At 50.7% G+C, this 25,722-nt stretch overlaps 8 protein-coding genes across 8 annotated transcripts; 3 read left to right on the forward strand and 5 right to left on the reverse strand.

The window, feature by feature from the left end:
* Positions 1–22: 22 nt before the first annotated feature.
* On the reverse strand, positions 23–707 carry CTRU02_202114 (rhodanese-like domain-containing protein; the record flags this gene model as incomplete). Its single annotated transcript, XM_036732499.1, has 2 exons — positions 23–333; positions 419–707. 2 exons carry the CDS (start codon positions 705–707, stop codon positions 23–25), a joined length of 600 nt encoding a protein of 199 aa, XP_036575749.1.
* An 851-nt stretch (positions 708–1,558) lies between these two features.
* On the reverse strand, positions 1,559–3,369 carry CTRU02_202115 (cytochrome p450 61; the record flags this gene model as incomplete). The annotated part of the gene is made up of 5 exons (XM_036732498.1): positions 1,559–1,597; positions 1,652–1,935; positions 1,984–2,948; positions 3,001–3,151; positions 3,207–3,369. 5 exons carry the CDS (start codon positions 3,367–3,369, stop codon positions 1,559–1,561), a joined length of 1,602 nt encoding a protein of 533 aa, XP_036575748.1.
* Positions 3,370–8,697: 5,328 nt separating this feature from the next.
* CTRU02_202116 (uncharacterized protein) lies at positions 8,698–9,199 on the forward strand (the record flags this gene model as incomplete). Its single annotated transcript, XM_036732497.1, has 2 exons — positions 8,698–9,015; positions 9,161–9,199. 2 exons carry the CDS (start codon positions 8,698–8,700, stop codon positions 9,197–9,199), a joined length of 357 nt encoding a protein of 118 aa, XP_036575747.1.
* A 461-nt stretch (positions 9,200–9,660) lies between these two features.
* On the reverse strand, positions 9,661–14,449 carry CTRU02_202117 (Spc97/Spc98 family protein; the record flags this gene model as incomplete). The annotated part of the gene is made up of 6 exons (XM_036732496.2): positions 9,661–9,785; positions 9,838–10,852; positions 10,907–11,013; positions 11,080–11,181; positions 11,557–14,289; positions 14,344–14,449. 6 exons carry the CDS (start codon positions 14,447–14,449, stop codon positions 9,661–9,663), a joined length of 4,188 nt encoding a protein of 1,395 aa, XP_036575746.2.
* Positions 14,450–14,918: 469 nt separating this feature from the next.
* On the forward strand, positions 14,919–16,093 carry CTRU02_202118 (ct20 family protein; the record flags this gene model as incomplete). Its single annotated transcript, XM_036732493.1, has 2 exons — positions 14,919–15,138; positions 15,204–16,093. 2 exons carry the CDS (start codon positions 14,919–14,921, stop codon positions 16,091–16,093), a joined length of 1,110 nt encoding a protein of 369 aa, XP_036575744.1.
* A 233-nt stretch (positions 16,094–16,326) lies between these two features.
* On the reverse strand, positions 16,327–18,048 carry CTRU02_202119 (DNA-binding protein; the record flags this gene model as incomplete). The annotated part of the gene is made up of 1 exon (XM_036732494.1): positions 16,327–18,048. One exon carries the CDS (start codon positions 18,046–18,048, stop codon positions 16,327–16,329), a length of 1,722 nt encoding a protein of 573 aa, XP_036575743.1.
* Positions 18,049–18,533: 485 nt separating this feature from the next.
* On the forward strand, positions 18,534–20,565 carry CTRU02_202120 (DEAD/DEAH box helicase; the record flags this gene model as incomplete). Its single annotated transcript, XM_036732492.1, has 2 exons — positions 18,534–18,764; positions 18,820–20,565. 2 exons carry the CDS (start codon positions 18,534–18,536, stop codon positions 20,563–20,565), a joined length of 1,977 nt encoding a protein of 658 aa, XP_036575742.1.
* Positions 20,566–22,209: 1,644 nt separating this feature from the next.
* Positions 22,210–25,424, reverse strand: CTRU02_202121 (KH domain-containing protein; the record flags this gene model as incomplete). Its single annotated transcript, XM_036732491.1, has 6 exons — positions 22,210–23,022; positions 23,078–23,275; positions 23,327–24,004; positions 24,062–24,523; positions 24,579–24,848; positions 24,912–25,424. The coding sequence occupies 6 exons, from the start codon at positions 25,422–25,424 to the stop codon at positions 22,210–22,212; spliced, it is 2,934 nt and encodes a 977-aa protein (XP_036575741.1).
* Positions 25,425–25,722: the final 298 nt, after the last annotated feature.

Raw genomic sequence — 25,722 nt, forward strand, 5'->3', positions numbered from 1 at the left:
CTGCTCATAATCAAAATTACCCCTACTCTTGGCCAGGCCCCTTGCCGCCTTTCTCAATCTCTCCGCCGTTTTTTTCCCAGTCTAGCCAACTACCGGGATATTCGCCAACATTTTTCCAACCAGCCTCCTTAGCAAGAGTCGCCAGTGCCCGGCTACGCACACCAGCTTTGCAGTAAATCACCAGCTCCTGCTCTTTGTCGGGGCGTGGGTAGCCATAGCGGTCCTCGAAGTCTTCTTCGGACATATGAAAACTCTGAGGCGCTGTTGCGACGGGAATGTTAATGGCCGTAGGGATGCGACCAGTCTGCTCAAGTTCACCGGGTTCTCGGGAATCTACCAGCTGCCATTAGCATCGGTTGCAATACCACCGACAATAGCGTTGCGATTTGAGAGGGAGACATCGCAAAAGATAACTAACCGATTATCACAACACCGTTGCGGTTCTTTACGAGCTCACTCATCTGGCCAAAGTTCCAAAGCTTGCTCCCCGTCGCCGATATTTCGTGGTAACCGCCGTCTGACTTGGTGGAATAGAACCTCGTTGCGGTAGCGATTGCCATGCTCCTGGTGGATGCCGTGCAGGATGCATGTCTAAAGACTCTTAAAGTAGCGACAGCAGTGAAACATGACCTCGAAAGGGCCGGGGGCACGGCGATGCGGCTCGTCGCGCGGAGCGCGTTCGAACAGGCTTTCCTGGTAGACGACATTATGTCTTTGTCGTTAGTTGCTTGAGCAATGTCAAGGGTCGATTCAGGCTGGTGTGTAATGGAAGTAGTGTGTAGGCTCTATGGGTAATGTGGGTAGCTGTCTTGAGTGGAAAGCTCCCAATGGGTACTTTCGATTGGTCCAGAGTCAGTGACAGCACCCGCTTGAGGCACAACTGGTAACTTAGCGTAGTCAGGGACCTTGTCCTCCCTACTGATGTCACTTGCGGAGGGGGCCGCCCTATTCATCCAAAATCGGCTTTTTGCTAAACAGACGGGAGCTGATGAGCCATCCAACTACACCGGTCTCACACAAAGGCACTCGCTACAAACCACATTCTCAGGCTCACTTATAAACTAGGCAACCGCGTCCATAATCCACAACTAAGGCTATTGCTCGTGGCAACTGCCAACTGCTACACTGAAAAACATGTCCAGCTGAATTCCCTCTCGCGCACGAAGAACAATAGCCTCACAGGTGGGCGTATGTTGTGTAACTTTTAAAATTTGGACTATTCTGAGTCTACCCTCCATCGTCATTCAGGTTGACCGTCTAACCCCATGAACCATGTCTTGTGGACATCCACGACGTGCTATCATCATACAGCCACGAGGTCATGTCGGTGAAATTATGTACATACAAACGTTGATTATAAGTTATAGTCTGGACAATGAAGTCGACCAATGTCGACATGTCTTTTACGGGACTCCCGTTTCGTCAGCCTCTAGGTGGCGTCTGACATTCATAGGTGCGCTAGCGGAGATCCCGCAGAATCAGCCGACCACGCTCGTTTCTTTCATTGGGCGAGACCCCATTACAATAGCCTAGCCTCACAAAGAACTTTATATAAAGTCTATGCTGTGCGCTCCTTGAAAGTGAGAGGACAGTCATCCTACATATGTTAGTATTCCGACAATTTCAACTCTGTTTAGCCTTGTCAACATACCTTAGGGAAAATGGTCGCGAAAACCTTGATCTCTTCAGACAACGGAGTGGCATGATGTTCCCAGTCCATAAGAACGGAGGCCTTGCCAATCATAAGAGCGAGGTTTAGCTGCGCGTAGACCTGGCCGAGGCAGTAGTGAGGTCCGACACCAAAGACGAGGAAGTTCTTTGCGCCCTTGACCTCGGCATCACCGGTGTAGTATCGTTCAGGGTCGAACTCGTCAGGGCGGTCATACACCTCAGGGTCACGAAGCGCGGGGTAGACGGTAGGAATGATCATGGCACCTGGGTCGTGTTAATAATTGCTTAAACAACACAAAACAAAAGGCTCACCCTTGGGAACGGTATATGTGTCGGTAATCGGGAAAGGCTTCTTGGCCATATACGGCACCATGATGACAGGAGGGCGCCAACGGAGCAGTTCACGAACTACGGCGCGGGTGTAAGTAAGAGATTCAAGCTGGTCCATGTTCAGCTCGGCATGAATGTTGCCGTTGCGGACCTTCAGGTTCTCCTCACGAACTCGATCAAGGACGTCGGGGCGCTGGGCGGTGATCTGGAATAGCCAAGTGGCGGCACTGCTGGTGGCATCCTGAGAGGCAAAGAGGAAGGTGAAGACCGTCTGGGCAATCTCATAATCTGAGAACTCGCGGAGAAGAGGGGTGGGCTTCTCGAGGCCCTCAGTCGAGCCAGCAGCCTCTGCCTCACGCCACTTCTTGGAGTCGAGAATGGACTTAACCCAGGCGTCCATGATGCAAGTCACGTCACCTCCAGCAGCCATACGAACCTTGCTCTTGGCGGCGCACTTGGCAAACTCGCCGATAACCATGTCGGCTGCCTTCTTTCCGTACCAAGTCTTGGTGAAGGGGAGGATGATTGGGAAGTTGACAAGCTCCAGAGCTTCAGTGATGAGGAAGTAATCGACAGCGATTTTGCGAACAGCCTCATCAGAGATATAGAAGCCGACAAAGGTGCGGCATGACACAGCAGTCATAAGGTCCCGTAGGTAAGTCATGAAGGGAACGGGCTTGCCTCCAGCATCTTTTGTGGCTTGCAGAAACTCCTGGAAGTATTGCTTGTAGACCTGCTCCTGGCCGGGCAAGTAAGAAGCCAGCGCTTGACGAGTGAACAGGCCGTTGAGGCCCTTGCGGAAATCGACATGGGGCTTGCCGTCGAGGAAGACCCAGTTGGTAGGTCCGAGAAGTTTATGGGCAGCGTCGACGACACAGGGCTTTACGTATCCGGGGGAGTTGAAGACTTTGCGAGCCATGTCACGAGTCGATGCGATAACGACGAACCTACGGCGGTTAGGCTAATACAGAAAAATCAAGGGGAATCGGGCGTTCAAACTTGTGAAAGACGGAGACGCAGCTAAGAGGGCCGCTGGCCCATTTGGCCTTGTATTCCTCAAACTTGGGGTTCACGGATTCCAAGAAGGGTCCGATAAAGGGCATCTTGAAGGTGGGACCGGCAATTGTACCCTTGGACATGATGTAACTGACTGCGCCGAGTCAGATATGGCTCATTGTTACTGCCACCAGGGATATGCGACTTACTCTGGTCATACGCGACAGCGATGGCCAACAGGGTGAAGAAGATAGTCCAGGCACTGGCGTTGGTCACCCTCTCGATAACATAATCGATTTGGGGAGGGATGTTGACGTTGCCAAGCTTGGTGCTGGCCAACACCGAAGTGAACGTGGTCGCATTAGATTCCATGGTCGTTGCGTTCCGATATCGAGGGTATCGATGCTTTCAGATTCAGGTGTAGTCGGCGAAAAGACACCACCTTAACGCGCAAAAAGGGATGTTCGCGTCGGCTCGGGCACAGCGCAAACAGGAGGGGGAAAAAAGGACAAGAAAAAGTGGTTGGCCTACTTCGTCCTAAGGAGGGGGGTAAAGAGAACGGAAAACTCGGGTCGATATGCAGACCAAGCGAAGCAGGCGGTTCGACTCTCACGGTGGAGGTTGAGGTTCACCAAAAAGGAGAGTGGGAGGTAGGGAGGTAATCAAAGATTAAAAGAAGGGAGTCGATTATCTTCCCGTGGATGCGGACATGGGCATGGACGGAGACGGGGACCTGGTCGAAAGTGGATCCCAGATGAGGTTGTGGTCGTGGTAAAAGCGTGGTAAGTCTAAGTCTGGGTCTTCAAGGCGGGTCACTTGGAGGTACCTGTACCTGTACCTTTTCATGGCGTCCCGTCCTCTCCTACGAATAACTCGCCGCCTGCCCTGCAATCACTACATCTTTTCCGACCATCGATAGTCCTATGGTGAGCGTTGGATCACCCGGTGCCTTGTGTTGGCATCAATAACACACAGACTCAGCTTAGCAGGCCCCAAGGAAGAGCCAAGCTCTGTGCGCCAGGCAAACCGGAGCGATTAGCGTTGCTACAAGCCCCCAAGAACGCGATGAAAAAGTGATGGAAATGTGGGTTGCCCCATTTGGCTTCCATGGGCTTGTAAATTTTTTCCTTAATTGTTGTTCCTTAGATTCGATACCACCCTACAGCTCATGCCATTTCCTTTGTTTGAACATTCAGTCTAGAACCTTAGTACGCTTAGGCAGGGTTGTTGCAGAAGCCGGCGGTGTCCGTTGCCAGACCGTTAGGTGTCCATCCCTGCATCTCATCCTCTGTGTTGCGACCATTTTTCCTGGCCTCACAAGGTTGATGACAGTTGCGGGTTGCTACTACAAAGCAGACCTAGTGCTCAGTCCTGACAACCGGTATACCAGTTGTGAACGACGAGCTTGAATTGGTCCGGCAGGCCATAATAATAGGAACCAGCAAAACCGGCAGAGCTGAGCCTGTAATGATTGACAGCTGTCCTATGAACTATGCCCGTTGGCACAGCATCGCGCCCATGCCGATAGCAGAGCTAAATTGCTTTCTCAAGCCTCTGCTAGCTCTGTCTCAATCAGTCCAGGACGGATTTCCACGAGGCATAGTTACCGGAGAGGTTAGTGTCAAAAATTGTTGGGCCGAACTAGTGCTGCTCCTTCGTTTAGGAGGGGAAAACAAGCAGTTCATGGCCATTGGATGCCCATACACAATGGCTCTTTCGGGGCCGGCCTGTCCCCGAGACGCCAGAACCTGCCTATTCAGCCCCTGGAGAGACTGTGTTAATCTTGGCTGAATGACTTTCCATTCGGTCTCATTGGATGCGCATCTCAATCGGCCGCCTGTGAATGCGAAGAGCTGCGTATAGGGCGTGGGGTTCTTGCGTGATCCTGATTCTAATATCCGTTTGATTGCGACAGCTGTTACCTTGTCAGGGATCACATCTTTTTTTTGCGCGCCCTTGCCCACGTATTTGTCAAGATACGATTTGTCGACAACACGCGATATCGAATAAGCCCAGGGTATAGATCAGGTTGAAATTCAGATAGGAGTCCAAATGAAATCGTTCAAGGTCTAGGTCTTACATCAAAGATGTAGCGCCGCCTAAGCACCTAATCCCAGAAACAAAACTTTGACCAAGGCTCTGATCAGCTGCGGCCGGGTTCTACTTCCCTGAGTGAAAAATGCTTTCTTTCTTCGTGAATTGCCACGTCCTTTCAGTGTCCCCTAAGCCAGCCGCTAAAGCTAAGCGTGCTAAAAGCACACGACAAAGATGTATTCCATACAAAGGCAGTACTTCTCCACTTGCACAATTGTGGCGCTCTGTCAGTGACTTATTAAACCACTTGAGGACCAATAAATGCACCATCGGCGGGTAGTCGATCCGGGCGGGCCAAGCTGGCAGTGTTTGTTTCATAAACATATGCAAACACGTGCTTAAGCCTGCTGCATTTTGTACGAGGGAAAGGCATCTTTCAGGTGGATCCGGGTTAGAATTTCTTTGCGAGAGACGTAACTTCTCCTTTCATGCAACCAAGTTTGGGCAGGTTGAGTGATTGAAGCTCTTTCATTGGTCAATCGATTTTTGCAGACAGCTATCTGCTAGCTGTGAGATCCGAGCCCTGGGGCCAATCAGGCAATCTAATCTCCCACCAGCTCGCTTGTGAGATGAGTACGTACTTGATCCCAGATACGAATACGATACTCACTCACGTGAAAAGTCCCTTTTCCAAATCCCCCCTCCCCACTGCTCTTCTACTCTTTTTCTTGGCTTGATCGTTGGTGGCAGCATCATTGTGGTGGGGTAATTAATGTCTGATTGGCCTCTAACCACCGTTTGGTTGAGCTTCTCCAGACCGCTTCTCAAGCTTGACGCCTTTTCCAGACTGCCAGGTTGAGGCTCCAAATAAGGTTTGTGGAGGTCCTGTCACCCGGCTGACACAGACAATTTTTCTACCACTGAGGAGCACACAAACACGCCCGCAGTTGGCCTTGGCCCATAATCCGTATAAGGGAGTAAATCTACTTGCCGTCGTGCGTTTTCAGAGCCAAAGTATCCGTTCATCCAATGTAAAGCGGCCGCAAGTTTGGGCCTGGGCCTCTCAGCATCAGATGGGGGTTTCCAGGATATCGTTCTCCTTTTCCATAAGAAATATACCAGCCAATGCTCTTGAAAATGCCATCAGCGGACGGTGATTCCCTTCAGCTGCTAGAAGCATAGATCGTCCACGGTAGAAGCTCGACGTTATATCCACTCAAGCCCCTTGGTCATTCCCGTCGTTTAAGCGTATCTTATAATCCGGTTGCCTCGGATGGGCTGGAACACTAAGCCTGGGAAGCCCGCGTGTCATCATCGTAGTTACGATCGTTCCAGCACTAAGACATGCCAATGCCATGACGGCTCGTCAATTCCCGATCCAACAATTCCAGGCAATAGTATCTCTGATCTTCGTTAATGTTTGGTAGATATTCCGCTAGGTAAAAATTTGGCAAGAAACTTGTTATGTAAGGGCAATAGTCACAAAAGGGCACAGTCTAGACCAATGATACCATCTTTTTTTTAGTCCAAGGAAGAGGGGGGGGAAGCCGCAAAGACGAGGACGAAGCAGGTGAACAGCGTCTTTTGATATGTTACCGCAGACAAAGTTGTTGCTACCCTTCACCAGAAAACACCAACAGTATGCACAGAATACAAGTAGGCTAGACGAGGCACATAGTAACTTACTCCAGGTTCCGATGGAGGCAAGCGTTATCCTGCTTCTTGACTCTGCATATATATATATATATAGCACATAGTTGTTTGAGTTATTTGGAGTAAGTAGCTGTTATAATTTAGCGAGAACCTGAAGTGCATTGAGTGTATATGATTGTGTAAGTGTGAATGTGCAGCGACGGTGAGCTACACTAAGGTGAAAATTCATGGTCGTCCTGGTTAAACTTCTCATTACGTGGTTGGTCGCTTGCAAGGTCGAGTTGACGGTTCTGGTGTACAACTGTTGGTGAGTTGCGCGTCGCTTTGTGTACTCATATCCCGCAACTAACCAGCCACGCGGCCATGCCGAAAATGGTCGGCAGACCAGTAGCTATGAATCACACATTGCGTAAAGGTGGACGGGGGTTTGCGAAGTCTTAATCATGAAATTAAGCTTGGTTTTACCAAGTTAACTGGTTTCATCGCCGTAACGTTCGGCCATTCGCGGGTTCTGGCTGCAGTCAACAACTTCAAGGTCCGGTCAATTATTGGTGAACTCAATTAATCGAAAAATGAGGCGGAAGTAAGCCAGGTGCGATTGGTTTTTTATTTTTATTTTTACGACACGTTGCTTCTTAAGAGACATGCGGATTATGCCGCTTCATGATGAGTTCTCGGAGCGTACAGGAAAATGTCAATAAATTTGTCTTGTGACACTATCCTGTGTCTTGTCACTCCCTGCCGGTTCTCGACGGGTCCCTATCCCCGATAGGTTTTCGGGAAGTCATAGGTGATACGGCACCGATCTGCTAACCAAGCCTGCGTCATCCGGCCTAGTGGGGCCCACCTGACACTTGACTAGAACTCCAAAAGAAGAGCGGCTGGCTGAACTGATCGCACTTTCTTTACATGGCACACTCTCCGAATGACTCAATTCGGACATGAGCGGAGTGAAGGGGTGGGTGTTTTCGGCACAGAAGCAAGTACGTAGAATATTTTGGTAAAAGACAGTGGCTGCGCAAGGGGATTGCATGGACTACTGAAGTAACTAACGTTCGCACTGCCGAACAGGAGATAATACCTGAATGGGCGGTCGCGCTGTCTGTAGGCTCTAAGACTGGTCACCTGGGCATTAGGCAGTAGTCATATGTGTTGCTCTATGCAAGCCCCAAGCACGGCTTTCCAAGGACCGTTTCGCCCTGGGCAAGAAAACTGCCACATCTTACACCTCGAAGATGATGCCTGACATCTAGCAACACGACTCTCATTCGCCCTTGCTCTTCCCTGTCATTGCGTCTGTTTCCAACCTTTGCGCCTCACTCTAGGCATTTGGGCAATTGACTTGCGTGCGCGCCAAGCCCATTGGCCTCGTTATGGCCTCGTGTCAATCAAGCATGCAGGCTATGAGAACGTATATTCAGCCATGAGGCTGTCATAAGTATGCGCCTCCTGCGGCGTACGTCGTGCGTAATGACTCACGTTTCTGCTGCATGATAAAATTGCGACCATACTCTCTTTTGGGGTTCTATCCCCCCTGTCCACCTATCCGGGATTAGCTTAGTTGCCTACACCCGCACTGGCGGTAAGGTTGTGTTGAACGACAACGTGTGGCTGATCCACTTTCATCCGGGCTTACGGTAGTGACGATAATGATGATGATGTTTGCTGACGTTTGAGGGTTGAGGATAAGGACATTTGTCGAATAAGCTTCGTTTGTGGAGACTCGGCCTCCCTAGACAAAGTTCCAAACGCCAAGTCCCGATTCAACACTGCTTGATGCTGGTGACTGTAAAAGCATGGTACTTTGTAGTGTACTTGAAGATGGGCATATCGTAGTTGTATAAGAAGAGCTCTGCTTCTTGCCAGGCAGCCTGAGGTTTTTGGATCATCGGCACTCAGACAGACACATCAAGATAACTCCTATCATAAAGCCTTGAAGCTTCTCAAGCCGCTTCCTTACTTCACAAACCAGCAACTTCAATCCACCAAGTAAACTTCAAAGCCCTCACAAACATGTCTGGCATGCACTCCACGTTTTCCAACTCTGTCGTCGGCGATAAGCGACACAGCTACGCCGTTCTTTCAGCTCTCCAGCAGGGCTCCGCTGCGGAAGGCTCTCCGGCACAGCCCTCTTCTAGCCGCCAACAACATCCGCAATATCCCAAAGAGTCCGATGCCGCCTCGGTCTCCAGCTTCGGCAGCACAGTCTCCCTCCTGAAGGACAAACTTCACCAATCCCACAATAAATCCTCATCTTCCAATAAATCTACATCGCTTGTTGCCCGCCAAAAGGCCGCGGACGACGCCAAAGCCCAGGTTCTCAAGAATCAAGTACGCCTCTCCCTCTAAACCCTCACCCAACGCAAACAAAGCGATCCGAGATGTAGTTTTTGTGGGGGAATATTTCCTCTCGGGGGCTGATGTATCAATACCTCTGCGTTGATCTTTCAGTTTTCTGACATCCTTCTAATTGCAGTCTGAATTTTGGTCAACTTCTATTCGCAACGATTTGTGAGTAGAGCGCTGGCACATGGCTTCAATATTGTGGCTGCAGGAAGCGGCACTGAAGAGGGGCAGGGACGGGTGCCGCTGCTCCACGGAGTTGTGATACCTACCCCATGCCATGGCGTCTCAATGATATCTGGTTTCTCTTTTATATAGACGGACACGGCGCAAAGGTCAATGGTACTACGAACAGAGATACCTTCAGGAGGTAAATATCAAAGGATAATGATTACCGAGGGTTTAACCCTTTCGAATGATTCAAAAAGGATGAATCGATAGGTGGCGTCTCAAGACCAGAAAATAATAGCAGGCGGCTTTCTCGTCAGTTTGTGACAATCACCAGGAAAGGAGGCAGACTGATGTGAAAGGGAACTAGGGCTCTCAATTTTGGGTATCTCTTTTTGTATAGGCACCATCCCTTTGATGGACAGCCTCTTTTTTCTTTTCCCCTCTAATCAACTAGGTATAGGGTTAAAAGCTTTCATTAAGAATGTCCTCGTTCATTTTGACCATCGTAGGACTGTACTCTGAGCTGTCCGGCTCGGCGCCAGCTGTTAACAGAATGTCGTCCACAATACGCTTACTCGCTTCTCTAGCTATTTACTTGTTAGTAGGTTCCAAGTATCCCTGCCGCAGAATCTTACTCACCAGGCGTCTGAAGCAACTTGGACTGAGGAAGCGCAAACTGAATCGTCTTAGGCGGGCTCATGCCACCGTACAATCCCTGATCCTCATCGCTGTCGCTTTCCCAATTGATCTCGTATTTCTCCTTTGCCAACCCGCTGGCACCAAGGTCTGTCGTTGTGGTGTCGTCGTCGAAAGTGCTCCTGAGGGTAGGCTTGCTAGCAAACACGTCCTTGGTCTTCCGGCCAGTAGCCGGAGTCTGGACGCTGACGCCTGGGGTACGAGGCCCCGCAGAAGTCGCAGTCGCGGCGAGTCGCCTGGACTTGGCGGGCGACATGAAGGCCTCGCTGCGCAATGTTGGGACGGCCATGACGGGTGACGACATGGGTGAGTCCTGGCGCCGCCACGACGGCACATCTTCTTCTTCCTCCTTGGGTCTCGCTTCTCGTTTCAGGGGAGACACGCGATACGTAGGGCCTTTGTGCGGCGTCGCCTGAATGCGGAACGTTTTGTCAAGCATGCGATGCATCAGAGGGTCCTTGTGGCCTTGTGTCGACTGCTGCAGGCCGGAGGGCGGTACCAGCGAGGAGCGAGGTGTCATTGACATGTCCGGCAACCGGGCAGTGTGCTGTGCGAAGAGCACAGTTGAGTCCTCGCCAAGGCCAAGATCTTCGTCTTCGTCGTCTTCTTCATGGGGGGCGGGCGGCTCGCCCTTGAGCTCGCGTTTAAGTGCCTCGTAGGGCGACTCGAGGCTGGAAAATTGTGTTTGTATTGTTTTCGTCTTAGGCAGTCGCGGTGTGCTGCCCGTTAAGTCATCGTCGTCGCCGCCGCCGAGCATGGACTCCTCGGCTTGGAAAGTGGACTCGGCAGCTGAAGCCATGGTTTCGTCCTCAGCACCACGTCGTGGAGTGTAGTTCACCGATGTCTCGTCTTGTGCCGTCGACTCTTCAACCGCGCTGGTCTCATCTTCATCATTGGCTAGTTCTTCGTATCCGGAAAGCGATACGTTGGCAGAAGCCTCGAAAAATTGCTTCCAAAACTGAAAGGGTACTTGTTAGCTGTTGGCATTGCTTGATCGGGCAATGCGACGTACCTTGGAAGCTTCCCAGACATTTTTTGAATGTTCGCCATACTGCTCTACGATGGGGAGAATGCTCGTGGTGACAATCCGGTGAGCCTTGCTAAAGTTGGAATCGATCTCTCCACAGAAGGTCAGCAGTGTTCTTGCGTGAACGACTGATTATTCCCAGGCAAAGTTCCATTTACCTTGCAGAGTTAGAGTGATGGACTGTTCAAGTTTCTCCAACTCTTCTGTGAGAGTCAAATTTCTTGCTGAGGGGCCTGGACGAGCCATATTGTCTAGTTGCCCTGGAAGGTAAGGTCTATGCTGAGGGTGTCGGTCGCAGAGGCGGTTTGATTTGTTTTCTTTCAGAGGGCGTTTTCGCCAATGACGGAAAGTAATCAACAACGCGGCACCGTAACAGTGGGCACACATTGCGGGGCACCAGAGGTCGGGGCATTGCTGGGCAATGGCGGGGCACAACCCATCCTTACCTCGGAAAAGGAAGTGATTAAAGCTTCTGTCAACCGAAGTAATAATTTTTTAAATCATAACCTGGCCTGGAACCGGAATGTTTATAGTTGCAGAACATAAAGTTTCTATTTCCCAATTCCTTCCATTCGTCCAACGCCTGGGTATCTGCTCATATATCAATTTGACTATCATTCCCACCAAACACTATGCCTTTGAGTAGTAATTCAGCATATCGAGTTTCAACAGGAGCTGTGTAATAGGATTTTCTTCCAAAGGATCGATCTTCTCCGAAAGCCCCTTGTCGTTAACAGCATCTTTTTTGGTGCCATAATCTCCCTTTTCGCTCAGCCCCTTGCAAACCGTAAGGAACACCTCGACGTTTCGCCGAAACGTCTTGTACATACCCTTGGCCGTTGATTCAGCCTGCCTTTGAGAGTTCTGCCCGTCAGCATGAAGTCTGGCATACTTGGCAAATTTGAGAACGACTCTAAAAATATCCTCCAGCAGCTTCAGAACAGGCTGTTGTCTTTTCCGCAGCAATAGTGCCAGCATAATTCGATCAAGGACCTGAGAATGGTACTCGCGGAGACGGTCTGGGCTGAGCGCCGACCCTGACAATTTCCCTTCATCATTACTTCTCAAGCCTGCTTCAATCTTGTCCAAGAGACTTCCGAACGCTTGCCACGGCATCTCAATGCCAGTGTCGAAGATGTAGCTACTCAGACTGGAAATAAAGTGGCGTGCCTCAAAACAAAATCGAACTGACACGTCTGAAATATCCTGCCAACCAGTTTCTCTGGCGGTAACATCGCGGAATAGCCGGTTAACCGTATACTGCATCCTTAGGATACGGAGGAGTTGCTTGAAAATTCGATCATATTGCACTAGGATGATGGGCGTGATGATGGACCCCAATGCTGCTGTAGGCTTATATGACAGTCGAAGGAAGTCAAGCGCTTCCAGTCCATCTGGATCCATACACTTGTCGATCTCTTCGCTGGAAAGACTGCGCACACCAAAGCTAAGGTCTCCGGGAAGCTCCTCGGTTTCGCGATCCCGGGGCTTGGACAAGCCACCCTTAATTGGACCGTCATAACTTTCAGTCAAAACTCCCATCAGCGCTAAGCGCAATTCTGAGCTGGCAGGGGGCCAGTTATCCCTTCCGCTTAGCCGCAGGCCCATCACGCCGCCCTGGCGAGCGATGCCTGCCTGTTTTTCTGTTGTCTCGAGGTCTGGGTCGAATAGCGCGTGTGTGAGACGGCTGCAGAAAAAGCCGTTTCCGAGGAGGTGAAATTCCTTTTGCAACTTCAAGTGTTCGCGGAGCTCGTGAGATATGAAGAGTAACTTCAGGCTTTCTCTGCCGACAACCTTTAATTGGGCAGAGATGATGGAACCGAACGACAGAACCGGCAACAAGGACCAGTGCGGCGTGAAGTCGGTACTGGCATTCTCAACCTCTGATCTGACATCAGATAGGCGCTCTCTAATAATAATGCCCAACGGATCCTCTGACGTAGAATCCTTAATGGGCTGTGCGAAGTCCTTCATAGATGCCTCCAACCGACTTTGCAGCTGGCTTTCACCGACGCCAAAAAACTGTAGCTGATATCCCACTGTGCCACTCGTTGACCATCCGGTACCGCTAGTTTTTGCAGGTTCTTCAGTGGCGTACGTGCGGATAGCTTTCCGTAAGGCACACTCGTATGAGTGGACTTGGTTTTCCAACTGAACTATGGAATCCCAGTCAAAGAGCCATTCTACCGTAGGGGGGCGGCTTGACGAGATGACGCTTGTTTGTGCCAAAGGATGGCTCGGGTGAGTGGTCCTGATGAAGCGGAGGTTGCGGCCAACTTCGAACAAGGACTTCACAATGTCATCGGGCATGAAACTAGGTATCCGCTCGGTGTCCAGACGAAAATCCACTTCATCGACCTCGTCCCCAAAATCGTCAATGTAGGTTTCAGACTCAATCTTGATGAAGCCTTTCCTTCTTCCCACTTCGTGCTTGCCTAAGGGCACCCCAGCCTCACGTCGTGTGCCGATCCACTCCTCAACAAGCTCGATCCAAGGCCGAGACACCCGCCGTAATACTTCGCGCATCATGTTCCTCAGGTGGATTTCAGCGTATTCGGCAGACTGAGCTTGCTGGAAAACGATAACGAACACATCCTCGTCTAAGTGACCTCGCCGTATCTTTGACACCAATGAGTCAAATTGTCTCAGGATGGTGTATGTATGGCTGATGAGTGACTGGACTTGAAGAATGGAACGCGTGGATTGATGGTGCAGAGCAATGCTGCTCTGTATCACCAACAGAGCCTTATCCACAGAACTTGCCAAAGCGACACGGCATGAAGTGGGTTGTTTTTGGTATGTCGTCTCGACAAACAAGCGCAGCCGGCGGTATGTGTTTCCACATTTTAGGCATGATTGCTGAACTTCCTGGATCACCTTGCCGGAAAAGCCTGATATTCGGATCTTTGGCAGGGCCGGCTTGAAGGACTTCACCTCACCCTCCCAGGAGAAGAATATCGACTCTCGCCCGAGGGCCAGGGCCAGGAGAGCATTGCAATATGAACCTGCTTCCACTGTACTGAAATCGGCGCTACCAAGTTGTAAAGGATCGTCCTTAAGCTCAATCAGAGCGTCAAAAGCCCCTGGACCAGATTCTGTTATAAATAGCGCCTTTGAGGTCGACGATTCGAAGGATTCGAAATTGTCCCAAGTCTTGTGCTCCGGAGATTTTTGCACTGGCTTGTCAAGCTCTAACCACAGGTCGCCTATCTCGTCGTCTCGACTAGCTGGGGGTAGCTTTGGCTGCGGCTCTGGGGTTTCTGTGGTTGTCAGTACTTCCGGCTCGGAGACGGGATCTATCGCAGGAAGCGTAAAGAGCCTGCTAGGCTGGCTTTCGGGTACGCTGTATAACGGAGAAGACTCTTTGTCTGTCAGATCGTACTTCCAGTAAGCAACTAGCGACTCTACCAGAAAATGCGCACCTTTCAAGTCAAGAGCGAAGAAGCCAGCATCGTCCTGCGGAAGTTCCCACTGGGGTGGTTCCCAGAAGTCGGGGATCGCAAAGACATTAGCATCCTCTGCAGACATGATTGCGCCGCGGAAGTAGTCTTATTGCGGTGCATCAGTGTCGTCAATTTAGGGGATGCAGGTTGTGACCAGTAGCATCGCATGTTCATGTTGCCCAGCGCTCTTCTACTAGTACACCGCACGAGACGAATCACAGAAGCAATGAGCCCCGCGACGCGACTGGCGCGTCATACTTTCAGGCACAGAGCACTAAAACAAACCCCTGCAAAGGGGTGCCAATGGCTATCCCCGCAATTCGGCCCCTAGCAGCTCGCAGGCACACTACTGGGCCAAGACTGAGCTCGATTTGGTCTGCAGGAGCTCAATTCCACTTCTGGACTGAGGCCAGACGCTCTAGATTTTTGACGTTAGTTTAACGACCTACCAACGACGACTCCGGCACAAGAAGCCAGAACTATACAGCATCAAAGCATACACTCCAGACTTACAGGCTAGTCTTACCACTAAGTTACTCATCCAATAGGCCGCCATGCCTCCCAAGAAGAAGGCGCGAAGCAGCGTCTCCGCTGTCGCGACACCGACACCAGCTCGCGATGACGACGCCATGGACGTCGACACCCCAGCGGCTGATACCCCAACAGCGGCCGTGTCGATGGTCAAGCCGTCCGCGGATGAGTGGCCGAACAACCTTTGGACCGATGACCAATTGTCTTCACTATTCAAGGGTGTCATTAGGTGGAAGCCAGCAGGTTAGTTCACATCTTTATTCTACCTCTTTATTATGGCAGTTTAAAGCTCACATTGCGCCCTGAAGGTATGCACAAGCACTTCAGAATGATTGCTATTAGTGAGCACCTTCGTAATCACGGTATCGACCCTGACTTCTACACCCATACGCGCATCCCACACATCTGGCAGAAACTCCGTACCTTTTATGACCTCAAAACGATCGACCAACGTGAGGATTTCTACGACGCTCAAGAAGACGAGAACTACGACGATCGGTTCAAGGAATTTACTCTACCCCCTGCCGATTTCTACGACATGCAACTGGAGCGTCTACTCGCAGACCCTAGCGAGGCTCCAACATCCCCGCCTGAGCTGGAGCTGACGCCACCACCACCATCACCCGGCGGTAGCAATGCTGGGGCTAACAGGAGGAGGAAACGCGCATCTACCGTTACGAAGACACGTGCCAGTACTGTCGAGGATACGGAGGATGGTGGTACGGACATCGCGTCACCCCCACCAAAGTCGGCTAGAGTGGCCCGGAGCCAGAAGCGGGCTGCTGGCAAAGCCAAAGCGGCGGAGAAGGCGGAAAAAGCTGAGAAAGCCGAGAAAGCCGAGAAAGCTGAGAAGGCTGGAAAGGCTGAAAAGGCTGAAAAAGCCAGCAAAACGCCCAAGGCTCAGTCAACCGAGTCTTCCTCATCTTCAGACGAGGACGAAGAGGACCAAGACGAAGACGAGGATGTTGATGATGACGATGAGGGTGATGAAGGAGGCGGAGGAGGAGATGAAGAAGAAGAAGAAGAGGAGGAGGAGGAGGAGGACGACGACGAAGAAGATGGAAGTGGAAGTGACTCCAACGAGGAAGAGGAGAGCGCTGAGGAGAGCGGCACTCCGGTCTCGAGATCAACGAGGGGGGCTGCTCGAGGCCGTGCCAGAGGCAGGGGCAGAGGCAGAGGAAGGGGACGTGGGCGGTGATATGGCACTTGAGTAAAAAGAATACATGAACTGATACTTGGACGGCGTGCGGAATGATACCCGTCGCAAGTCGCGACACCCATGAAGGCAACGAGTATGCTGTTGTTGAGATACAATATCCCGAGTATTAGGTATTGAAAAAGTGCTTGCTTAAAGTAGCATGAATGATAAAGATCCAAGTCTAGGGTATCAGAAACAAGATGAATAGTCATAACCAAATGCCAAGCCAAAGCTCAAGGCTTCCTGGTTGGCAATTTTGATGCGCCAAGCATCTCCCACTCGCTATGATATGTTAGCATCCCTCTCCACTGTCGGCCAACATCGTAAATCTCCTCCACATTTTTCATCACTCTCCGACTGCGGTTCAAAGAGACCGGCTTCACCAACGACTCTGGAGGCTGTCTCTGTAAAAGCCTCCACATCTCCATTTCTGTCTCATACGATGCTTTCGCGTCTTCCGCTTCGGCGTAAGCCTCATGCGCCCGTTCGTTTCTGATCCTATGCTTCAGAGCCTCCCTTGTGCGGTGCGTTTCAGGGAAGTCGTAAGCGGCATAGTGTAGCACTTCCTTCGCTTCCTCGTTAACCTCATGCTCGGCATCGTTCATAGGGATAGACGAGTCGCTATCCGGATGTCCCGATCCTGCCTCTTCATCCTGCTCCGATTCCGACGCGATTACCTCGACGTCCTCCACTTTGGTACCCCGCGTTTGAGACGTATCTTCGGTATGCTTGAGCTGGGTTATATCCAAGTCCTGCCGAAGGGCCTTTTCTACTTCGTCATATGACATCGGCTGTTCCTCCCCGTCGGTCTCCTGACTTGTTGACTCGGGGGACTCTGGCCCCTCGTCCCAGACTTCCAGGCGAAGTCTACGCGCAGATGTCACCCAGAACTCATTACTATCTTGCTTCATGCCCAAAGAGGCGACCGCTGCCTCGACGTCCTTTCGTCTCACAAGACCCTTTGTGGAGGGCTCTACCTTCCTTTTTGCCCTGATTCTTGATTCTGCCATAAATAGCGTTGTGAGGACGATCTTCTTGGTGAGAGAAACTAACAGCGAATGAAAATCTTGCATGGCGGTAGCTCTGATGGTCGGCGGCTCCTCACTGATGTATTGCCAGTTGTTTTCGGCATAAGCTGCGTTCATGAACATTCGCTCCGGCAGTTGGAGGAAGTTCTTAATGCGAAAAACTTCGGTGAATGCTAGACCGTGATTGCTAGCGAAGTTTGGGTCCTTTTCGAGTCCATGGTCTCCCTCGATGCGCTTAGCAAGCTCTTGTGTAATATTCCAGCACTCGCCCCATCTCTTTTGCTCGACGAGCTCTTCATGACGCTCTTGCCTGAGTGATAAAGCATCGGCTGCTTCCTCGAGCGCAAAGCAGCAAGGTTGACTTATTTCGACGGCTGCAGGATATTCTGCCAATTCCAGGGATTCCAGCCCACGCTCCTGTTCCTGCTCTCTTCGTTCAATGGCGTCCTGGAGTAGCGTGATATACTGGCGAACTTCGACCTCACTCTTAGACCGTATCTTATCCGAAATGCCCTTCAGGTTGTCTTTGCCGAGTTTGGATAGTGCTTCAAAAAAAAGCTTCTTCTCAAACGGCGTCCAAATTGTCAGGCCGATCTGAGAAAGTGGAAGCTCATCTGCCGTGCTCACTGCATTCTGATTTGCAGCATCTACGATGTCCCCGTTTAATAGATCAAGGTATTTGCTATTGAAATGACCTTTGTGGCGTTTGAGAATTGGTTCAATAGCTTCGCCCTCGGCACGCCGTTTTTGCGATGGTCGACTCTTTCGAATCACAGTTTCTTCGCTGTCGGATGAAGTGTCCGCCTGCCGCGACTCCAGTCCCGACTGGCTGAATTCCGTTGCGTGGAAAGGTCTAATCTCATGGCTGCTGTATCCTTCAATCTCCCCCTCGTCTGTGGGATAATCGGCCTCTGGATCCATGCTCATCCTTGTTCGGTACTCTGGTATCGACGATTTGGCTCATGCAATACGGAGAGTACATGTTGTGATGGTGAGGACCAAAGACAGTTTTCTGATAGCAGGCTGAGCCTGAGTGATTGAAAGCTGGTCTGGTCAAAATAATCGAGCAATGAAGTCGAGGTGGCCTTGCGGATACATTAGGCTGTCATTTGGCAATAATAATAATGATGAGGGCCTCATGAGTGAAGATTTCCTTGTCTGGGAAATCCACAGGCAGAGGAGCTTAGTTTGGAGTACTTTCGGTTCCAGGCTAACAGTTTTGCACGTATGGGCCAGCCAGATTTGTTATTGGCGGGCTGTGGCTACACAGGAACACTTTTGGGGACCAATTGTGGGGCAGGTATCTGGGTGCTGATAGGAGGATCTGGCCAACCCTGGCTACTTCTTCTAGCGATGACTTCGACATGTTCATTTAAATATCAGCTTGTTATCAAACTGAAAATGGGCGCAACATGGTATTCTCTTTAGTGAAGAACCTTCTCAGGCCTTGCGCAGTGAACACTCTATTTTCTCCACCGGTCCGAGTTAAGTCAAAGACGTCGCCTATTCCCATTCTACGATTCGCAAGCACCAGAATCCAGCTTAGAGACTATCAAGAAGAATGCATTCAGTCAGTCTTACAGTCTCTGAAGGAAGGGCATAAAAGACTCGGTATTTCTTTGGCGACTGGCAGTGGGAAAACAGTAAGCTAGGCAACTTTATGAGAAACAGGCCTCCCTTATGACTAACTCGTTCTAGGTTATCTTCACTCAATTAATTGAGAGAATACAACCGAGACCAGGGCTTGCCACGCAAACTTTGATTCTTGCACATAGGAGAGAGCTCGTGGAGCAGGCCGCGAGGCATTGCACCAATGCCTACCCTGGAAAGTCAGTTGAGATTGAGATGGGCTCTTTGCATGCCTCTGGCACGGCAGACATAACCATTGCCAGCCTTCAAAGCATCACGTCCGGAGACAGGTTAAGAAAATTCGACCGACGAAGATTTAAGCTTGTACTTGTAGATGAGGCCCATCATATTGTTGCCCCCGGCTACATGAGAGTCCTTCGCCATTTCGGACTCGACACCAAAAGAGTCGATTCGCCCTCCCTGGTCGGCGTATCGGCAACGTTCTCACGATTTGATGGTCTCAAACTTGGTGCTGCCATTGACGAGATAGTCTACCACAAGGACTACGTCGATATGATCGGCGACAAATGGTTATCTGATGTGATGTTCACCACCGTCGAGTCCACTGCCGACATATCCAGGGTTAGAAGCGGTGTCAACGGTGACTTCCAGCCGGGAGATTTGTCACGGGCCGTTAATACTGACCAAGTCAATGAGATTACCGTGCGAAGTTGGCTGGCAAGGGCACCCGACCGAAAGTCAACGCTCGTCTTCTGCGTCGATCTTGCCCATGTTGCTGGGCTGACACAAACGTTCCGAAAGCACGGGTTTGACGCAAGATTCGTGACGGGTGACACGCCAAAGGTAGAACGAGGGGCAATCCTAGAAGCATTTCGAAATGGGGAGTTTCCCGTACTTGTGAACTGCGGAGTATTTACAGAGGGTACAGATATCCCAAATATTGACTGCGTTATCCTCGCCCGACCAACGCGATCCCGGAACCTCTTAGTACAGATGATCGGCAGAGGCATGAGATTACACGAAGGAAAATCGGACTGTCATGTAATTGATATGGTCTCTAGCTTGGAAACCGGGATTGTCACTACGCCGACGCTTTTTGGCCTTGATCCAGGAGAGATCGTTGAGAAAGCATCGACAGCAGACCTACACAGGACTAGGGAACGGACAGAGGCAGAGAGGCTTCGTCAACAGCATGCCTACAATGACTCTCCGAGTTCACAGACTCCTGCTTCCACAGGTTCGGTTACTTTCACTGACTACAGCTCAGTGTTTGACCTCATTGAGGATACATCAGGGGAAAAGCATATTCGTGCCATGAGCCAGTACGCCTGGGTCCAAGTCGGCGTGGATAAATATGTTCTTTGTGCGCCTAATGGATCCTATATTCGGCTGTTCAAGCAGGAAGCGGAGGTTGGGAAAGACCAACCAGTTTGGCATGCTGTTGAGGTTAGGGCCCTGCCTCCTGGTGTAGCCAAGTCACCCTATGCAGCCCCTAGAGAGCTCTTGAAGGCATCAACATTCGCAGACGCCGTGCACGGAAGCGACAAGTATGCTTCCGAGACGTTTCCTCATATTTTCATCCACCGATATCAGCGTTGGCGAAAGGGACCACCAACTCAGGGACAACTCGATTTCCTGAATAAGCTGCGGCCAAAGGAAGAACCCTTGACTGCCAACGATGTCGACAAGGGAAAGGCAACGGACATGATCACCAAGATCAAACATGGAGCCAAAGGAAGATTTGCTGGCATAATGACGGAGAAGCGCCGAATACAGCGTCACAGTCACAAGAAAGCACAGCAGGAGGCGCGGGCTCAGCAGGAAAGAGTTTCAGTCGGCCCCCTTGCGTCATGATCGACTTCCCACTATCTCCCTTCGTTGCAATACCCAAAATCGAAACCCCTTTCTTGCCCAATGCTGAAGAATCTGTATTACTATGGAATGCTTTCCTTATACAACTAATTGTAAAAATACAAATATAGCTACTAGGCCTTTACCAATCTGTTCGATAGTATCTGTACTATTACGACTGATGACGGCATGCCCTTTCCACTACTTTGAAAACTTTACGTTGAGCTTGATCTACACAAATTTAAAACATGAATTTTGTCTTAGGGGTGGGGGGAATAGTTTTGCCTACCACGTTGGCCTATTTATATCGGTAACCAAAGGCAAGCGGGAACGGTGAGCCGGAAACATGCCCACTTGGTTGACCACCACAGCAAGTGAGAAAACATCACCTTTGAAAACGCCACCAGGTTTGCGTGGCACCCCCTTTCAACGAGCCTCATTTCATCAAGGGATACATACAGGTATAGCACGGGATTGTTTCTGAGTTTAAGCCGTATCTACCCGTGTTCTTTAAATGCAATGCCCACAACATGGTTTGCGCCTTTGGAACAACCCCTTTACACGCAATGGTGAAGCACCAGGATATTAGATCTCGCCCTTGTCATCTTGACTTGCGCATGCCAAATACCTTGGGATGCGATAGGACTGCTCCCAAGTCCTCTTGTACTGTGGGTTGAGAACAACACCGAAGCGCATGATGAGGACTTGGCGTAGCCTGGTGCTATACAAACGTAATCCAGCTCTGTCCTGGACTACAATTCTACCCGACTTGAATTACTTGATGCCGTTCTACGTGGAAGGCTCGTGGTGTTGGGTTTGGTTGAACTCAGAAACGATATCACATGTTTTATCACCACGCACCTGCGAGTTCACGAATTTCATCACAAGTGTTTGAGAACAAACGATTGATCGACCATGGGTATCATTGCATGTCAAGGTCAACCTAAAAGGTGCATGTAGGTGTACAGTTCCCTAGTCATCACTCCCGCTTGCAGTTCAGTCAGCCGCTGATTTTTGCACCATTTGTCCGCCGCCATGACAATTTCCCTTTCACCATCTGGCAGCTTCACCAGACCAGCCAACACACAAAGAGTATGAAACCTTTCTCACCCCTTCTCCCAACAGTTGACACTCCAGTCCAGCCCGTGTCTCCCTTGTCAACACAATTCCGCCTTCGAGACCGCAAAATAGAATGTTGGAATTGTCGAAAGTCGACCAAGTCCACGGAGTTGCACGATCTGGCAACTGGAACACCAAACTCAAAAAGGTAATAAGAGGAGCTGCACGACCCCATAACCCTTTCTTTTTCGTTTCTCCTTCTGACTGCCATCATCAGAAGCTCTTGGAAGCATCAAGCAATCGAAAACCAAACCGCGTACAAGGTATCTTTTCTTTTTTGTCCTCAGTCTTCCGACCTTGGGGGTATAAGGAGTGGACGTGAAATCGTGCGACAAATAACCATCAAAAACTGAAAGACAGAAAGAGAAAACAAAGTCAAAACAACAAAGCAAGAGCAACGAAACATCAAAAGCAAAGCAGAACAGAAACTTCGGCCGACCGATGCATCAGAAGCGACGTTCCGGGGTATTGTACGCCAGGGTATATCCAGCCGGGGTATTTTGCACGTAGAGGTTCTAAGACGGGAATCTAACGGAAAGGTCCGATGGGACCGGGGTATCCAGAATTCGTAGAATGAGACGTAGAAGGGCGTCCGCTGTCACCGGACGCGCGAGTGCTGTGACGTGGCGTTACGTCACCAGGTTGGGGAATGGTCAACTTGTCGGAGCCATTCCCAATGGGGCGATGAGCCCAAGGGTTGTCGTCGTCAGGAAGATTGACGCCGCTATCGTTCCAGGGGTTTCTGTCCGCATTAAAGCTGCGGGTAGACTCGATCGAAATAAGAGAAGACTTGGAAACATTGCTGGATCCCTTGAAAAAGTTGCCGTGGGTCGAGTGGGAGCTGTTCTTGCGGCGATCAAGGAAAGACGAAATGGAAGTCATACTACCGGGCTTGCGCAGGCGGTCGAAAATGGTGCTTCGCTCGCGAGCAACCTCGCCCTCAAAGGCAGCTTTGGTGGGGGAGTCGGCAGCAATGGTCGCTGGGGCATGCTGAAGGAGCTTCGAGTCAAAGTACTGAAGGGAATCTTCGAAAGAGTCTGACTTGGGGCGGGGAATCGAGCCCTTCAAAATGGTAACTTCAACACCGGCTGTGGCGAATTGGGCAAGCAAGAAGTCGATGGCATCCCGAAGCCCTCCGGCATTGTTACGAGTGAAGGTCCAGCGGAGAGCAATAGCCGGCAGCCCCTCCTCCGAGTCAGCATCTTGGTGAACCGTCACCTCGACTTCGTACTGAGTCTTCAACTTCGGAACAAGGTCGTGAGCGAAGCTTGGCGATTCGAGAAATTTGATCAGCTCAGGGGTACGAGTAAGCACAAGCTCATGGTTGTCAGGCACCATGCCCTAACGTATGTTAGCATAATGGATCACAAAATGTAGAACAAAGCCTGCCACGTACCAAAAACTCATCCACGCAATGGGGCACCTGCCACTGTGGGCCAGTCACAGTAACCTCATCACTGGCCTGTTCGGTGCTTGGGAAGACAATCTTGCAGTTGTACTTGCTCTCCAGTTCATCTATGTCACTGAGGCGCGCAAGAAGCTGGCGGTGGTAGAGGCGGTCAACATTCACAATCTGAGAAGTGTACTCAGAATCCTGGAGAAATGTTAGCTGTGTCAGACCCTCATCAATCTCTGTAGAACTCACGGCTCTATCCACCATCTCCAGAATCTCATTTTTGACAGCATCGAGATTCTGGGCGTTCCTGGCCGGCGTGCGGCAAATGACGTTGTCAACCTTGATGTCGTCGTCCTCGCGGCCCATGCCACCTCGGTCCATAGCGTTCGAGAATTTCACGAAGACAGAGTGCTTCTTCATGATACGCTGAATATGTTGTCCGCCAATGCCAATGATACGCTTGTGGTACTGGTCTGGCACATGGAAAGAGATCGAAGCAGGCATCTCTTGCTCAACAAGAGTTAGGCCCTGCTTCATCGAATCGTAGCTGGCGGCCATGACATCAATGTTGAAATTGTACTCGTTGAAACCGTCAAAAATGATCTGAACGCTGCTCTGGCCCATGATCTTGTTGATCTTTCCATTCTTCTTGCCGCTCACAAACTCCTTGTGCTCGTTGGCAAGCTCAATCTTCACACGGATCTGATACTGCGACTGCACAAGAAACTTGATCTCAGACATGACCATTAAAGCGGCCTTTACAGCGTCATCAGACCCAGTGATGGAGAAGTTCATCTTGTCGAAAGACAAGTCGGCATCCGAGTTTGCGCAAACATCACCAAGCATGGTTCTAACATCAGCGGGGTTTGGGAGCTGTCGATTGTCAGGCTGCTGAATCCACCAAGCCGCGCTGTAGAACTGGCCAGCCTAGGGATTCATATCAGCTATCGTTCGAGAAGGGGTTTGAAATTTTTCGAGGCTTACCAAGGCCATGATCTCGCGCACCGTGCGCTCAACGTGAAGCCCTTCGCTGCCTTGGACTCGGACCATATTACGTTGGCTCGCAAGAGGCGGAAACAAGATGTAAGTGCCGTTTGCCTCGAGGATCTTGCGGACTTTGTCCAGGCGTGTGAGCAGAACACTGTCAATCTTGGCGGGGGCGATCGTGACGTCCTTCATGTAGAGTCTAATACGTGAAACAGTCTCATGGAGCTTCTGCTTGGCTAGTTCAATAGCCTGGGGGCTTTCTCCAGTGATAAAGATGTCGGTAGGGTCTCGACGGCTTGCACCAGGCGGACAGTAGCGGTACATCTGAGAGAAGGGCGGGGGAAAATAGATGGCAGTGCCGGTCGACGACTCTATGAGCTTGATATTCTTCCTGTGGCGGCCACAGACAAGCTGATGGATTGACAAGTCGAGTTTGGTGGCATCAACGACTCGCCCGAGCTGCGATTACAGTTAGCGAACTCAAGCATGGATTAACCGGTGATTGGCCAAATACCAGAGTGTCAATCTGGATAAGCACACGAGCCTTCGCATGCTCGACAGACAAAATATCACCATAAATGGCAACTCGCCATCTCTGATCCACACGCATCTCAGAGTCACCCGTCATGCCGTCGACGACCGGGGTCAACTTGGGACCCAACAGGAAAATATCGACCCCGCAGTATTTGGAGATGTAGTCCAGGGTATCCGTGACTTGCTGCTTCAGAGCACCGGCAGTAAGGTCACAAACAAGATGGCCTTCCACATCGACCGTGGTACAACGCTAGAGTGGCACAGGTTAATCCAAGCCCATTCTTAACCCGCTTCCCCATCGTCAAAAACCTACCAGGACAGTCTGGTTGTCGTTCAAAATCGTCTCTCTGCTCTTATGAACCATTTCCGGCGTACCCGAAAGGCACACAGTAGTGACCTGTTGACCCTTCGCATTCTTGGGGGTTGTCGAGATGACATGTGCCTCAATCTGGAAAGGACCACTAGTGATATCCTTGCAGACCTTGCGCAAATTCGCCAAATTCTGGGTGTGGACGGGCAGCTCGTGGACCTGGACATCGTCGGGAGCATCTTCGGGATGAGTCCATCGGAGTACGGCGTCGGCGGTTGCATGAAGGATATCCTCGGTATTGGGGCCAGCAAGATCGGAGGCGAAAGGCACATTGAATGAATAGTGGATGATGGGCGTTGGTTGATCGAGAGGCTGAGGTGAGCTTATTGAAGCAGCCTGCTGAGGAGCTGTGTCTCTTCTCGGGTTCATGGGGTTCATGGGCATATTGGGACGTCCCATTCCGAAATTGGGGCTCATCCTCTCGGACCAGTGTCGCATGTTTGCCAGTTTGTTCATATTGTGGGCGAGGGAAGACAGCTGGGCAAGGGAGGGGGGAAGTGAGAACGGGAGGCCAAAAGAAATGGACCGCGAGCGACGATTGGGGTATTCTGTGAAAACAAGAAGGGAGGGGAGGGAAAAGAAGAAAGGAAAAGGGGGTAAAAAGAAGAGCGTATCGCTTCACACAAAAATCTCTCTCTATCTCTCTCTTCAGACTCAACGAGGGGTCTGTAGAGAGGGAGTGTTTGGAGATGGTGGTTAGGATGGTAAGTGTGGAAGAACTGAGAAGAGGAGTAGGGAGAATCGGCCAGCGAAA

The sequence above is a fragment of the Colletotrichum truncatum genome (assembly GCF_014235925.2).
Source record: "Colletotrichum truncatum strain CMES1059 chromosome Unknown Contig_0001, whole genome shotgun sequence".
NCBI lineage: Eukaryota > Fungi > Ascomycota > Sordariomycetes > Glomerellales > Glomerellaceae > Colletotrichum > Colletotrichum truncatum.